At 27.3% G+C, this 13990-nt stretch overlaps 1 protein-coding gene across 4 annotated transcripts in view; it reads left to right on the top strand.

The window, feature by feature from the left end:
- Positions 1-235: 235 nt before the first annotated feature.
- The window catches only part of LOC111624426 (F-box/LRR-repeat protein 15-like), a 28326-nt gene continuing 14571 nt past the window's right edge, over positions 236-13990 (top strand). For 3 of the 4 annotated variants that reach the window (XR_002756574.1, XM_023367258.1, XM_023367260.1), the window contains exons 1-4: positions 236-356; positions 8238-8375; positions 11526-12087; positions 12183-12314. Coding sequence is in view for 3 of the 4 variants with exons in the window: in XM_023367258.1 (XP_023223026.1) it covers positions 11534-12087; positions 12183-12314 (686 nt within the window). In the remaining variant the exon portion in view is untranslated. Of the gene's footprint in view, positions 357-8048; positions 8144-8237; positions 8376-11525; positions 12088-12182; positions 12315-13990 lie in introns of all 4 variants that reach the window. The other variant, XM_023367259.1, reaches the window with a different exon arrangement.

Raw genomic sequence — 13990 nt, 5'->3', positions numbered from 1 at the left:
TTGTTACTATAAAATCATTATAATATGACGCAAGAGTTATATAAATTTTTAAAAAAAAGTATATAAAAGAACTATCTCGATGCCTATTAAATATTATAAAGTTATATTGAATATACATGTATTACTATTTAATTTACTATTTTCCACCNTTACAAAAATTTTTTCAATAAATAATATAAAATTATATATATATATATTATTAGCGTCATTTAGAGTGACTGTAACTTCGTCTGCTTCATAATTCTGTAAGTGACGCTTACGCCCTCTTGTAGCCGTCGAAGGAAGAAGGGAGGAAGAGGATGGTTTCTCCTTTCAAGATGAAACAATCGGTTATCTTTTTATAGAGAAAAACTTAGGTGAGAATTTATAACGAAAAATTGAATCAAGATTCAATAATATATATTAAAATTACATGGTTTTAATGCTCGTAATCGATTTAATTCTTCAATTCGAGTAAATTCAAAATGGGTACATCTGCAGTACTACATGAATATGTTTTACACTGAAAATTGTATTTATTCTTATAAAATATGGCTTAATTGTTGCTTGAAAGACTAAAGCGAATGTTAAAGATCGATTTTATGTATAAGCATGAGCACATTCAATATAAATAAATTGTCTTTCGGTTGAAGTTACTTTTAGGTCATTATGTATATACGTATATATGAGTTAATTACCTAAAAGTAACTTCTACCCGTTTCTTACTTGCGAAATCTTTGTTTTACAATTTAAAAAAGATATATTGCATAATACATTGTCCAAAACAAAATGTACAGGATCTTACAAATAATAATATTTTTATTTGTTACTAGCTGCAAGGACCCGCTTCGCTGGGTTTTTATTTGTGGACAAAAAGTAACGATAGTGAAGATTAAGATAATTACATTATAGCCAATCTTACCCGTTTTCACAGAATGCAAGAATTAGGTTCCCCATTTCCAGACTAATTAGAGAATTTTTACTTGAGTCTAAAAATATGTTTGATTTTCCACAAAAACGCAAAAAACCACCTGTAAATCTTGCATGCCGCTTTATATTAACACTTCCATTGTTAACATTTCCATTCTTAACACTTCCAATGTTAACACTTTCATTGTTACACATCTTTGAAGTCAACCACTTTCAACCCCATATCTCCTGCACCCTTATAGCTATCGAGACGCAACCACCGTAGTGCACGAATGGAGACTTGGGGCTACTATTACATACGAACACTATTCATGTGCGATGTATAGTTTTGGTTGAAAAGTGAAATATAGGGACACACACATCCATTTATATATATAGATAACCTTCACAGTGGTGCATTATCTTATGGGTAAAAAAAGGGCAGGCAACTGCTTTTTTTTTTTTTTTTATTGGCCAAACTGATCATTTATAAGAAAATATTTTCCTCAAAAATTCCTTGAAGAAAAATGTCCGAAGTGGACGCCATATGTGGTCTCCCTAATTTGAATTTACCTGGACGTGGCGTGGGTGTAACACACTGCTGAACCTTAATGCAATATTGTCTAGAAAAGCTTCTAGCCCTGTGTAGATGGTATGCATTACGGCTGTGGAGTTTAGGATTTTATCATTGTTTTCGATATGTAAATGAGCAAATAAAAAATGATATAATAAATCTCTGAGCGCCGTATTTTTGTTTCTTGACGCCGTATAAGTTATATGTGTATAAATCAGTCGGGAAGCTCTCCTTAGTGAGTGAGAGAAAAGCTATAGAAAATAAATTGTTGGATATCTTTAAATTTTTAGTTGTTCTGTTAGTAAAGAAGCATTTATAAATCAATGACATTAAATATAATTACTTAAAAAATGGTGTGGTTTAACAATGGAATTGTAATTGTTTATAACAAACTGTAATTCATCTGTTGTTCGTTTAAATTTAATAATAATGTTTTATTGAGACAATTTAACAATAGAAAAAAGTGCTTAAAAGAGATTTTTATTATACTTTATAACNTTTGGATGACTTTTTATCTTATCCAATCCTTTTAAATACTTATTACACATATACGAGGTGCACTTGTACAAATACCAACTCTAAAACCATGTAATGCAATAATAATCTATCAGGAAAAATTGTTTCAGACGATTAAAAACGTTTGAATAAAGATAGTTTTAATTATTACTGCATTAGGTGGTTTTAGAGTTTGTATTTTTGTTTATAGTTACTAGAACCCTTAGTATTAGCTCCCTTAAAGTTTCACTTGTTTTTGTCCTTTTTATCTACCACTGTTTGTAATTTTTCATCATATATGACTATCCAAATACAGATACCATATTTTTCTAAAGGAGATTATAAGTATTTCTGGCTGTATGTAAATTCCCTAACATCTATAAGTGTGCAATATGATTGACCAAACCTATGCCAAAATGATTTAATTTGGATGTTTAATATTAATATTGTCTTAATTTCACTTGTGTGTCATTTTTATTTTTAATCATATTTCTCTCTTGGCAAGAAAAATGGGCAATTTAAAAATTAGCAATGAAGGAAACAAAGAGCAAAGCCAGTGAATGCTGACTCTAAAGATGGATAGTTGACAGATATGAAACAGTACATCTAGCATCAGGATACATTGTTTAAAATTTATAAACTTATTATTATAGCAGCAATCAATCAATCCAGCAGTTCTAATACATCTGTTCACATCGATAAAAAGTGATTATTTCAGTCAGATATTAAAATGAATATATAAAAGTAGAGAACAGAAAAATATTAGGTATTTTCTAGGAAAAGAAAACTGAGCTCTGTGGCTTAGGTTTTTCTGTTTTGGCCTGAAACAAACACATAAATGTAGAGATATGCTAATTGAATTTATCATAAATATTATCTTTTTATTTATACATACCTTTCTTTTCAATTAGACTGGTAATAAAAATTGTGAGTGTAAACTGTGTGAATTTTGTACTTAATCAGATTTTCTTTTATTAATAATTTTAAAAACCTACTTTTATATTCACTTTTCTCATTCATCCATTTGTTGTCTGTCTGTTTAGTATTTCTTTTGTTATCTTAAATTATTAAGTAAAGGAATGCTTGCTAAAATTAAAATAACTGTGAAAGTGAAATTTATAGAAGTAATTTCATATCAAAACTCTTTTTCTATAACTGTTCTCCAGAACTAAGTATTTGTTTTGTCCAAGTATCTCTAAACTAAACATTGTCCTCTCGGAACCAAACTAGAGTAGAAATTTTATACTCAATTTCTCCATATGTTTATCTATCTGTAGAATTAAAAAAAAGGTAAACTGATAGGATTTATAATGAGTAATAATTTTCATATTAAATTTCATTTTTGTAATATTTAAAAATCATATCTAATTACCATGCAAACTATTTTTCTCTATTTTTATTACTTATTATACTATTGTTATTCAATTTCCAGTGTAATTCAATGAGTTAATACCATTAGATGCATTTTAAGTGACAAGTCTATATATGGAAAAAAATGATTTTAAAAGAAATAATATAAATAAATTACAATGGCATATTGTGTATAACAAAACATGTATATTATCATAATTTATTTGAACTTTGCTTCATAATATTTTTAATCATTTCATTGATATATTGCATAATTTTGTCTAAGAAACACAGATTGTTATTGAGAAGAAATATTATGATATAACAACTATTAAATAAAATTAATTTGTCTGCTTTAAATCAGTACTCTTTAACTTTGCTTACAAATCATTTTTCTACTTTTTAATATAGGTGACATCAAGCTAGGATATTAAGATTTAAATAATAAGTAAATAAATGTAAATGGCAATTGCAAGGATATATAATCTGTAATATACATTACTCTTATATGTTTATTCGTCTATTTGTATTTTAACAGAGATAATTCAGTCATTTGGAATAAATGTTAGCTAATCATGCATTAAAAGATATTTAGATATTTATTATTTTTTTTATGTTTCTTTTTGAACTTTTATTTAACTTGAATTGCAATTGTGAGCCACTAAAAAACTCACCATAAGCTATTAATTTGTCAAAGCCATTTTAATTTAACATTCTTATCCAAATGCAATGATTACTTTTTTATTCAGTTATTTTGTGACTTGAAAAAGTGTTTAAATTTCAATTATACAACAAAAGGAAATATTCCAGTTAAATTTAATATGTGCAAAGAAAGAGCTTACAACAGTTTTTGTGCATCTGTCAAATTTAGTTGACCATTTAAGCTAAGAAGGTGATACATTAAAATTGACTAAAAATTTATGTAACATGTGCATATATTTATGCTACATTTTCTGTATAAAATATACAAAGAAGTAAACATTCAGAAGTGTGACTTTTTTACTGCACTGCAGACACACGTGCTTCATTACAGTTTGGATGACTTTTTATCTTATCCAATCCTTTTAAATACTTATTACACATATACGAGGTGCACTTGTACAAATACCAACTCTAAAACCATGTAATGCAATAATAATCTATCAGGAAAAATTGTTTCAGACGATTAAAAACGTTTGAATAAAGATAGTTTTAATTATTACTGCATTAGGTGGTTTTAGAGTTTGTATTTTTGTTTATAGTTACTAGAACCCTTAGTATTAGCTCCCTTAAAGTTTCACTTGTTTTTGTCCTTTTTATCTACCACTGTTTGTAATTTTTCATCATATATGACTATCCAAATACAGATACCATATTTTTCTAAAGGAGATTATAAGTATTTCTGGCTGTATGTAAATTCCCTAACATCTATAAGTGTGCAATATGATTGACCAAACCTATGCCAAAATGATTTAATTTGGATGTTTAATATTAATATTGTCTTAATTTCACTTGTGTGTCATTTTTATTTTTAATCATATTTCTCTCTTGGCAAGAAAAATGGGCAATTTAAAAATTAGCAATGAAGGAAACAAAGAGCAAAGCCAGTGAATGCTGACTCTAAAGATGGATAGTTGACAGATATGAAACAGTACATCTAGCATCAGGATACATTGTTTAAAATTTATAAACTTATTATTATAGCAGCAATCAATCAATCCAGCAGTTCTAATACATCTGTTCACATCGATAAAAAGTGATTATTTCAGTCAGATATTAAAATGAATATATAAAAGTAGAGAACAGAAAAATATTAGGTATTTTCTAGGAAAAGAAAACTGAGCTCTGTGGCTTAGGTTTTTCTGTTTTGGCCTGAAACAAACACATAAATGTAGTGATATGCTTATAACATTCTGTCTAAAGCATTTAAAACCTGCAGGGGGACATGCATGTCCATCATCATAGCTGACAAAAATGTCAAGACAAGAAACATTGAAAACACCCATACATGCAGTAGCAGCCTACCGACTCCAGTGACTGGTTAAAACATGCACATATGCTACCACAGGAAACACATGCAAGTTTTCAAAAGTTAATTTCATCATAATGTCATGCATGTTAAATGCCCGTGGTAAAGATCAAAAGAAAAAGTTGTCTAAAGATCAATGTAAATTAACAGTAATCATAGACTTGTTTGAGATGTTGCACACGAAAAGCTTACAACTGGCAACCGTCCAAAGAGTTTACATCAAGAAATTTAGCATGGAATATCTCAGCCCATAGATCACGTTTCAAAATTCTGGCTTTGTCACAACAGTGACTTTGACAAATTGTACATATTGGCAAAAAATCATGTTTAATGGCTGTGTGGTTGCTTTAAACTTCAATCACAGATAAAACACACTGATTTATGAGGAGTTATGAATGAGCCATCCTCAGGTATGGACAGTTGAAAATGGAATGCTAGTGTCAGAAAGAAAGGAAAAGGGATAGACTCTAATAGAGTAAACAAGCAGGGGAAGTGGGCTGTAACTAGAGCCGGTCCTACCATAGGGCAAACAGAGTAGCCGCTCCAGGCGCTAAGTCCTAGGGGGCGCCTCAGTGATAAAGAAAATTAAAGGGTATAAATTAGGGGCAACGAAGAGAAGTGCCATAATAGGATTTTGCTTCATCCTAAAACTTGCCTCGGGCTGGCACTGGCTGTAACTAATATAATTGTTAATATTAACTGTTGAAATAATTATAGACAAAATCCTTACTGAAACTCTTATTGAAGTAGTAAAGCTTTTACTTCATTTCAGAAAATAAAGCTAAACCAAAGTTAAAATTTCAAAATTATTTATATATCAATATATTTGATTTCTGCACAGAATAATTTTATCTGTAATCACAGTTATATTACTTCAAGGAATTGAAATTTGAAATTATATTTATTCATCCAATAAAAATGGTAATAATGTGAAAGACACAACAAAACATCTCAAAGCCTGGTGTTCACAATAAAACCAAATGAGTACTGGATTAAATTGGGTTATTTTACTGCTATTAGTCAGCAATCATTTGGCTTTATACAACGAAACTGTTAGCAGTTAGCATATAATAATTTAATTGATCTATAGAAAAATATACCTTTAAGTTATTGTTGTTTGTTTTTCTTTAGATCATTTAGTTATATCTTCATACTGTGTTGTTCTCATTTTGTATTCTTTACCTTAACTGTTGGTTTTAATTCCTGACAGGAATAGCTGATTTCTTAGTGATATAAATAGAAGTTAGACTGGAGCAAATATTTATTTCTGCAAGTTTGTACAATTTTAAATCTAAATAATATAAACTGATGATGAATGCAAAACACTAGGTAAAATAAAATTTTAGTTCCTGAAAGAAATGTCATATGATTAAAAGAATGAAATATAGTGTCCAAAACTCAGTTTGTCAAAGATAATACTTCTGAAAATTATTTCTAAACGTTATGATACAAATGTTTCTTTATTTATATTTTTGATTTTTATTCAATGTATATTGTTTTAAGCAGTTTTATATTTATGCATTCCATATTATTTATTGTATTAGATAGAAAATAGTGTAATATTATTACTGTAATGGATAGAGTAGATTAAAAATTCACTACAAAACAAAGGATATTCATTCATAAGTAATCAGAGCCGGCCCTACCATAGGGCGAACGGAGCAGCCGCTCCAGGCGCTAAGTCGTAGGGGGCACCTCAGTGGTAAAGAAAATTAAAGGGTATAAATTAGGGAAAACTAAGGGGGCGCCATAATAGGATCTCGCTCCATCCTAGAACTTGCCTCGGGCCGGCACTGTAAGTAATAATACTAATAAAAACTCATCTTCATATAAAGAATCTTCCAGTTCTGAAATATTTTATAAATGAAACTGAATTTAAATTTTTAAATTTTANATCTTGCATCCAACTTTAACTTTTATCCATAAATAATTTCTCTGTAATTTGTACAGAAGAAAAATAATGACTTCATTTGATAATTTAAATAAAAATTCATAGGATTTCGTAAGTGTAAATAATATATTGTTGTTAGTGATGAGGATTTCTGTATATTAATTTACAAGACAATCTATAAAAAAAAATCTATGTAACACACCAAGTCCTTTTGGAGAATTAATATTTCATAGTACAAATTATAAAATATTAATACTTGTAGATTGTTAATATAGAAAGCAATTCTGATAAATAATAATAATAATAAATTATTATTTATCAGAATTGCTTTCTATATTAACAACTACAAGAAATATTAATTCTCCAAAAGGACTTGGTGTGTTACATAGATTTTTTTTTATAGATTGTCTTGTAAATTAATATACAGAAATCCTCATCACTAACAACAAATATTATTTACACTTACGAAATCCTATGAATTTTTATTTAAATTATCAAATGAAGTCATTATTTTTCTTCTGTACAAATTACAGAGAAATTATTTATGGATAAAAGTTAAAGTTGGATGCAAGATATATTTTGTTGGTTTATTAAATACATTTCAATTTTTAAAAATTTATTATTTTATTCATTCTTAACTTTTATTTGCTATTTAATTTCAAGCAATAATTTTTAATTATTTTATTTTATTTTTGTTATAATATCTACATAATTATTTCTTAAAAATCTAAGTATTTACCATTCATTCAATATGTTTAATAACAGTTATTCAATATTACATAATTATAAATTTAAAAATATTTTAATAAAGCATTATAAATTTGCTTAATTTACTCTAATAGAAAGTGGTATAATAAAACAAAGGTGTATGAAAATTATTATTTTCCTTCAATTACAAGAAAGAAGTTTAATGCATTTTTTGAAATAAAATTAAAATGTAATTCAACTTTAATTTACACAATAGTAAGTAATCAAAACTCTAATTGTAATTCTAAAATATTTAAAAATATTCTTATTTTATTATTATTTAGGAACCAGTATAGTACTGTGTTTTGTGACAAGAAGTTTTGTTTCCAAACATATGTTGAAATTGTTTGCTTTTACTTTCTTGCTGGACAAACAGCTTTAAAATATGGAAACCTTAAAACATAGAAATGCTGATGTACAATGTAAGCAAAATTGTTTTTATTTAATCATAATAATATAGTTGAATTTATGTAAATATAATAGTTAATTGTCCTGTTAAATTTTTATTAAATTTCATTAATCTGATACCTTTCTTTCTTAAATATTATCATGATATTTAAATATATAACTTTTTTTGAAATTTGCTGAAGAATTGTTTGTAATTATTTATATAAAAGATTTCTTTATATACATAAAGTACATAACAAAAATTCTTTTTTGGTCAAACAAGTATTCTAATAGTACTTTTAATAAAATATTCTACTTTTACATTGCTTGAAGAAGACATTGATGAAATGTTGAAAGTACATGCTAATTTTTTATCATCACTAAATCACATTATTCCGATCGAATTCTAATGATACCAATTTCAATGCCTACAAAGTAGCTAAAAGAGTCTACAATAACTTAATAATAAAGATAATTAAAATATAAAATGTTTGTTTGCTTATTAAAATTTTAAGTTGAGATTTTCATTATGAATAAAGAATATAGAATAAATGTTAAACAAAATCTAAATTACATTATGGTGTGTTTCCAGCAGAGCATTTAATAATATTTAAATTAATCAATCATCATATATAATTCTTTATTGAAATAATTAAAATTAAAATAGCCATGCAAATATTAAACATATTAAAACTACTAATAAATAGACAGAAACACATTAAAGTCAACATGTTTTTTTAATGTATGCAATGCTATTTCAAGTACAATTATATCAATGAATGATTGTGTAATTGATTACAGTAAAAAACCATTGATGTGCCATCAGGAATGCACTGTAATTTAAATTTTGTTTAAAGTTTATTCATGTTCTGCATTCATAATAATAATCCAAAGATAAAATTGCAAAAATATTTCTTATTCAGTAAATTTCTAATTTCTGAATATTATTTAAAACATATTTGAATGCTTGAATGTTATAAATAATGAGTAGACAGGGCCATTAAGAGATTCTATGAGGCTAGAGATAGAGCAGGCTCCCTTTTTTTTTTTTTTTTTAAAAAAAGACCACAAATATTGTTATTAAATTATTTATTTTTACAGTGCAATACAAAAAAGTGAAAAACATATCATGGACAAATATCTTGTAACATAGGAAAACTAAGATAAAAGTTCTGTAACTTTGATTAAATTCATAAAATTATGTTATAACAATTTGATATTTTATATAGAAAATGATCATTGTGTGTTTTAACTTGCGTTAGCAGAAGTATTTTGCATATTGGACTTGTAAGAATGAAAAAATTTATTTAAATATACTTGTGGTACCTAATTGTAAACCAATTGGAAAAGATGTAAGAGAGTTAATTATTAAGAAACATTTACAAAGTGTTTCTAACTCAGAAATAAGCAAGCTAACTGAATATTGCAAATCTACTCTGGGTAGAATCATTAAAAAGTAAAAGGAAACTGGAAAAACAGATGTGCAACCAAGATCAGGAAGACCATGTTATAATAGAAAGTTAGAAGATAAAGTTTTCAGAAGTTTTATAACAACTTTTAGGAAAAATTCAGCAAAATGTTAACTAACAAATGGAGTGAAATAACTAAAAAAACTATTTCTGTGAAAACAACAAGGCAGAGACTAAAAGAAATAGCTATGAGACTGTTGCTTTAAGTGCAATGAAAATAAAGAAAATTAAGTAGTATAGAGCAGTGTTTTTTAACAGGGGGCCGCAGCCCCCTGGGGGTTCATAAGAANAGACTCAGACATTGTGATCAAAAGCACACTGCAATGAGCTTGCTCTGTCTTTTCTCAAAAAGGTAAAGTCAGAATAAACTGAATTTCAAGCACAATGATAGTGTCTTCCTCTTTTGGTTTATTGTTTGTTTGAAATTGATCAATACAGCTGTTGAGATCAGACAGTCACTGGCATAGAGCAATAGGAATGGGATATGGTTCTATTGTTTTGAAGTTTAGAGGAACAAGTTGATAACCTGACTGACCTACTGTAGTTCCTTAATGAAAGCAAAAGGGGATAATAAAGTAGTATCTTTGATTTTGATCACCCAACATTAGTCATAGGCCTGAACGTTTAAAGCAGAAAGAAGTCAGACTGGATTGCTGGAGTAGCTAAAATAAATTTTTAGTTGGAAGGTTTAAAGTCTTTTCTTGGGAGAATTTGTATGACATTCAAGTTTAAGCAATAAAATTGGCTTTTTCTTATCCTGTTATCTATTTTTACCACAGCGATATGTTAATGAGTGCAAATTTTTGTTTAATTTGATATACTTTGTAATATCCAAACATTTTAGCATAAGTTTAATATTGGAGATTCAAGAGAACCAAAAAAGTTTGTATTAATTGATATTCATAATTGATCTTCTTATATCATTATTATATAGGATCAACTGTTTGACCTCATATATATTGAATATATAATTATAATAATTGATTATGTTGTTTAATTTTCATTAAAAAGTTTTACTTATTAATAGTTTAATCTTTTTTATATTCAATATTGTGGAATTTTTATTTAGAAGAAAGAATTCCAGATCCACAAATGATTAAAATATAAATCATTTAATTAAGCAGTGAGTTTTTAAGCCCATTATGGATTTGGCTGGACCAAAAATGAAGCAGCCAAGTGACAAGAGATGAGGCCTGAATTATCCAGATTAGACTACCCCAAAAAGTTTCTGGGAGTTTTTTGACCTAACCAGTTTCAATCTTTGGTCTCCAGAGCAGTCAGCTAACACTTTAACTGTCTTAGCCATCTGGCCAACTAAGTAACTAGTTGAAAAAGAAAATGCATTCAAGAATTTTCTTAACATTTTCAAACATCTCTCGAAAGAAAAAGCTTCTGACATCATCTGTGTTTCTTGTCTGCTTATTTATTTATTTATTTCCTCATTAAGCATTCTCCAAGGTTATTTTTCCATAATATATTTAATTCTAGAAATTTTGGGGGAGAAAAATACAAAACATATTAGTCAAATTGAAAGAAAGTGAATTTATAAGTTATCAATATTGAAATTATTTTTATAATAAATTTTGAATTATAACTAAATTAATTTTTAATTAAAATAATAATAATTGTAGTCCTGATTTAAAATTATATATTTTTTAGTGAATCAAGTTTTTATTTAATGAATTTCAAAATTTAAATAGATTTAATGTTTTTCAGAATAAAAAATGCCAGATGAAGAAAGAAAAGCTGTTATATCTCTCTTAAACATTCCATGGAACGATGTTTTATTTGTTTATCTTTTACCATTACTTAATTGGAAAGATTTATTTCGTCTAAGACGTGTATCAAGTGAAGTCCTTTGTTTGGTGACAGAGTATTTCAGATCATGTCAATCTATTGATCTCTCTATAGTTAGTGGACAATTTAATGCCAAAGCCTTTCAAATTATCTCAATGAATAATTCTTACATTCAATTTTTGATTTTAAGGAATTGTAAATGGTTAAATAGTGATTTATTAACACCAGTATTGAAGACAAATGAAAGTATTGTGCATTTGGATATTTCTGGTTGTTCTGCTCTCACTAATTTAAATTTACAAATTTTAGCAACTAAGTGCCGAGGATTAAAAAAATTATCACTGCAAAACTGTCATTGGGTTAGTGCCACAGCAATAATGTCACTTGCTTTAGAATGTAAAAACTTAGAATATGTTGATTTAACAAGTTGTTGGGAAGTTACAGATGAATCAGTATGTAAATTGGTTGCTAATTGTCCAAAGTAAGTTTTTCATTTTTAATGAAATAATTAAATGACAACTGAATATTACTAAAATTTTAATATATTTCAAAATATTTTTTTAATCTCTTTTGTAGGTTATCCTATTTATCTTTGTCTCGGATTTATGGTATTACTGATTATACTATGAGTATGATTGCATGTACTTCCAAACTTTTAGAGCATCTAAATGTTTCTGGATGTTGGAGAATAACAGACTTTGGAATCAGGTATTAGTATAGAATTATTAAAATAATTAATATGTATAAAAACAAAAACACTAAAAAGTTGCAACAAATAATAGAAAATTTGAATTATTAATAAGTATAGTAAATACAAATAGTACCACAATTAAACATTACTTAAGCAGTTAATTCTAATTTAATAATAAAATATTTTTTGGAGTATTGTTTTGTTAACAGTAACAGAAATCAAAAATTAGAAACATTTTATGATAAATACAGGGTGATGCATGAAATATCACACACTTGAAAATGTCTTACAAAATTTTTATTTTTTGGTTTTGAATTTTTAAATTTTGCCACAGATAGCTTTGGTTTATGCATGGTTTGGTAGATGGCAGTACTTGTCGATGTCACATATAAGGACACCACAGATTTTCAGTTATAAAACATGGCAGACACAGGTGTTTGACACGTGAACATATGAAAATAATGTTGTTTTACATGTGGTAACATGAGGGTTCATCTGAAAGGGGTGACCTTCAAAAACATGAAGGTCCATCTCAGAAGTTTTACACCAAGAAGTAACAAATATTGAGCACATACTGGTTTGCCATGCACATTTCAGTGTGTATTGTTAATATTAATTTTTTTGGAATATTTTCTAAGACATTTTCAATGTATTACATTTCATGTGCTACCCTGTAGAACAGTTTATTCAAAATATAATTTTTAATATTTTTATTCATTCAGGTTCTCTTTAATCTGAAAAAATCAAAAATCTGAGAAAACTGACAAATTGTTACAAATAAAAATAAATAAATAAATCAAATATTAAAATTCACAATTATATACAGTGGCAGACAAAAGTGTTGACTATAACTTTTGCTTATAAATTTTTTTTGTTGTACACTGATTTAAAAAAAACAATAAAACCAATAAAAATAACACAAAACTATGCACTAATAACAATTTTTATCTTAAAAAATTAACAGTTAAGTTATTGTAATTGTATAAGAACAAAAAGAATTCAGGCAAGATATTGACTCACAAAGTTAATTGATTTTTCAAATATTTTTTAACTGGGCATTTTCTCTCTGTTAAAAATTTGCATAAAATCATATTACAAAATAAACATGGCTCCTTACATGTCTCCTATGTCCATAGTCCAGTTATGTAAAAAGGATAAGCCAACTTGAAGTGGCAGCACTTCGAAATGACTATTGTGAAATATACAATTGTCAAATTAAGATTCAGAGTAGACTGGCAAACCATATAAATTCAGGAAGACCACAGAAAACAATTCTATGTGTTGATAGAATTATTAGACATAAATCTGTGGCTGCTTCAAGCATGGATGTTGCATAGATAAATTAGGAATGCTGAAATTAGTTACTGTACTGTTGGTTACTTTCTAGAAGCTGTAGAACTAAATGTTTATATTGGAATAAAGAAACTTTTAAGTTCAAATAATAACTTGAATTTGAGTACAATCAGTAGTACTTGTCAAAAAGTATTGCTTTCTTATGGGAATAAATTATTCTTTTAGAAGTGATGATAGGTATATGTTACAGTGGCGTGCCGTCATTGTAAGCGGTGGATGTGCCACTTCCCTTGTATTTTCTAAAAAATAAATACATATTAATTTTAATTATATGAAAATAATCGCACAATATTTTATTATAACCGCATTATGTATCTTACTACAAATTTCTATACCACAT

This window comes from Centruroides sculpturatus, unplaced genomic scaffold, assembly GCF_000671375.1.
Source record: "Centruroides sculpturatus isolate CEXI.00-Female unplaced genomic scaffold, Cexi_2.0 scaffold397, whole genome shotgun sequence".
In the NCBI taxonomy this organism is placed as follows: Eukaryota; Metazoa; Arthropoda; class Arachnida; order Scorpiones; family Buthidae; genus Centruroides; species Centruroides sculpturatus.
Note: the sequence above shows the minus strand (reverse complement) of the source record. Positions and strands in the feature narration are given on the sequence as shown.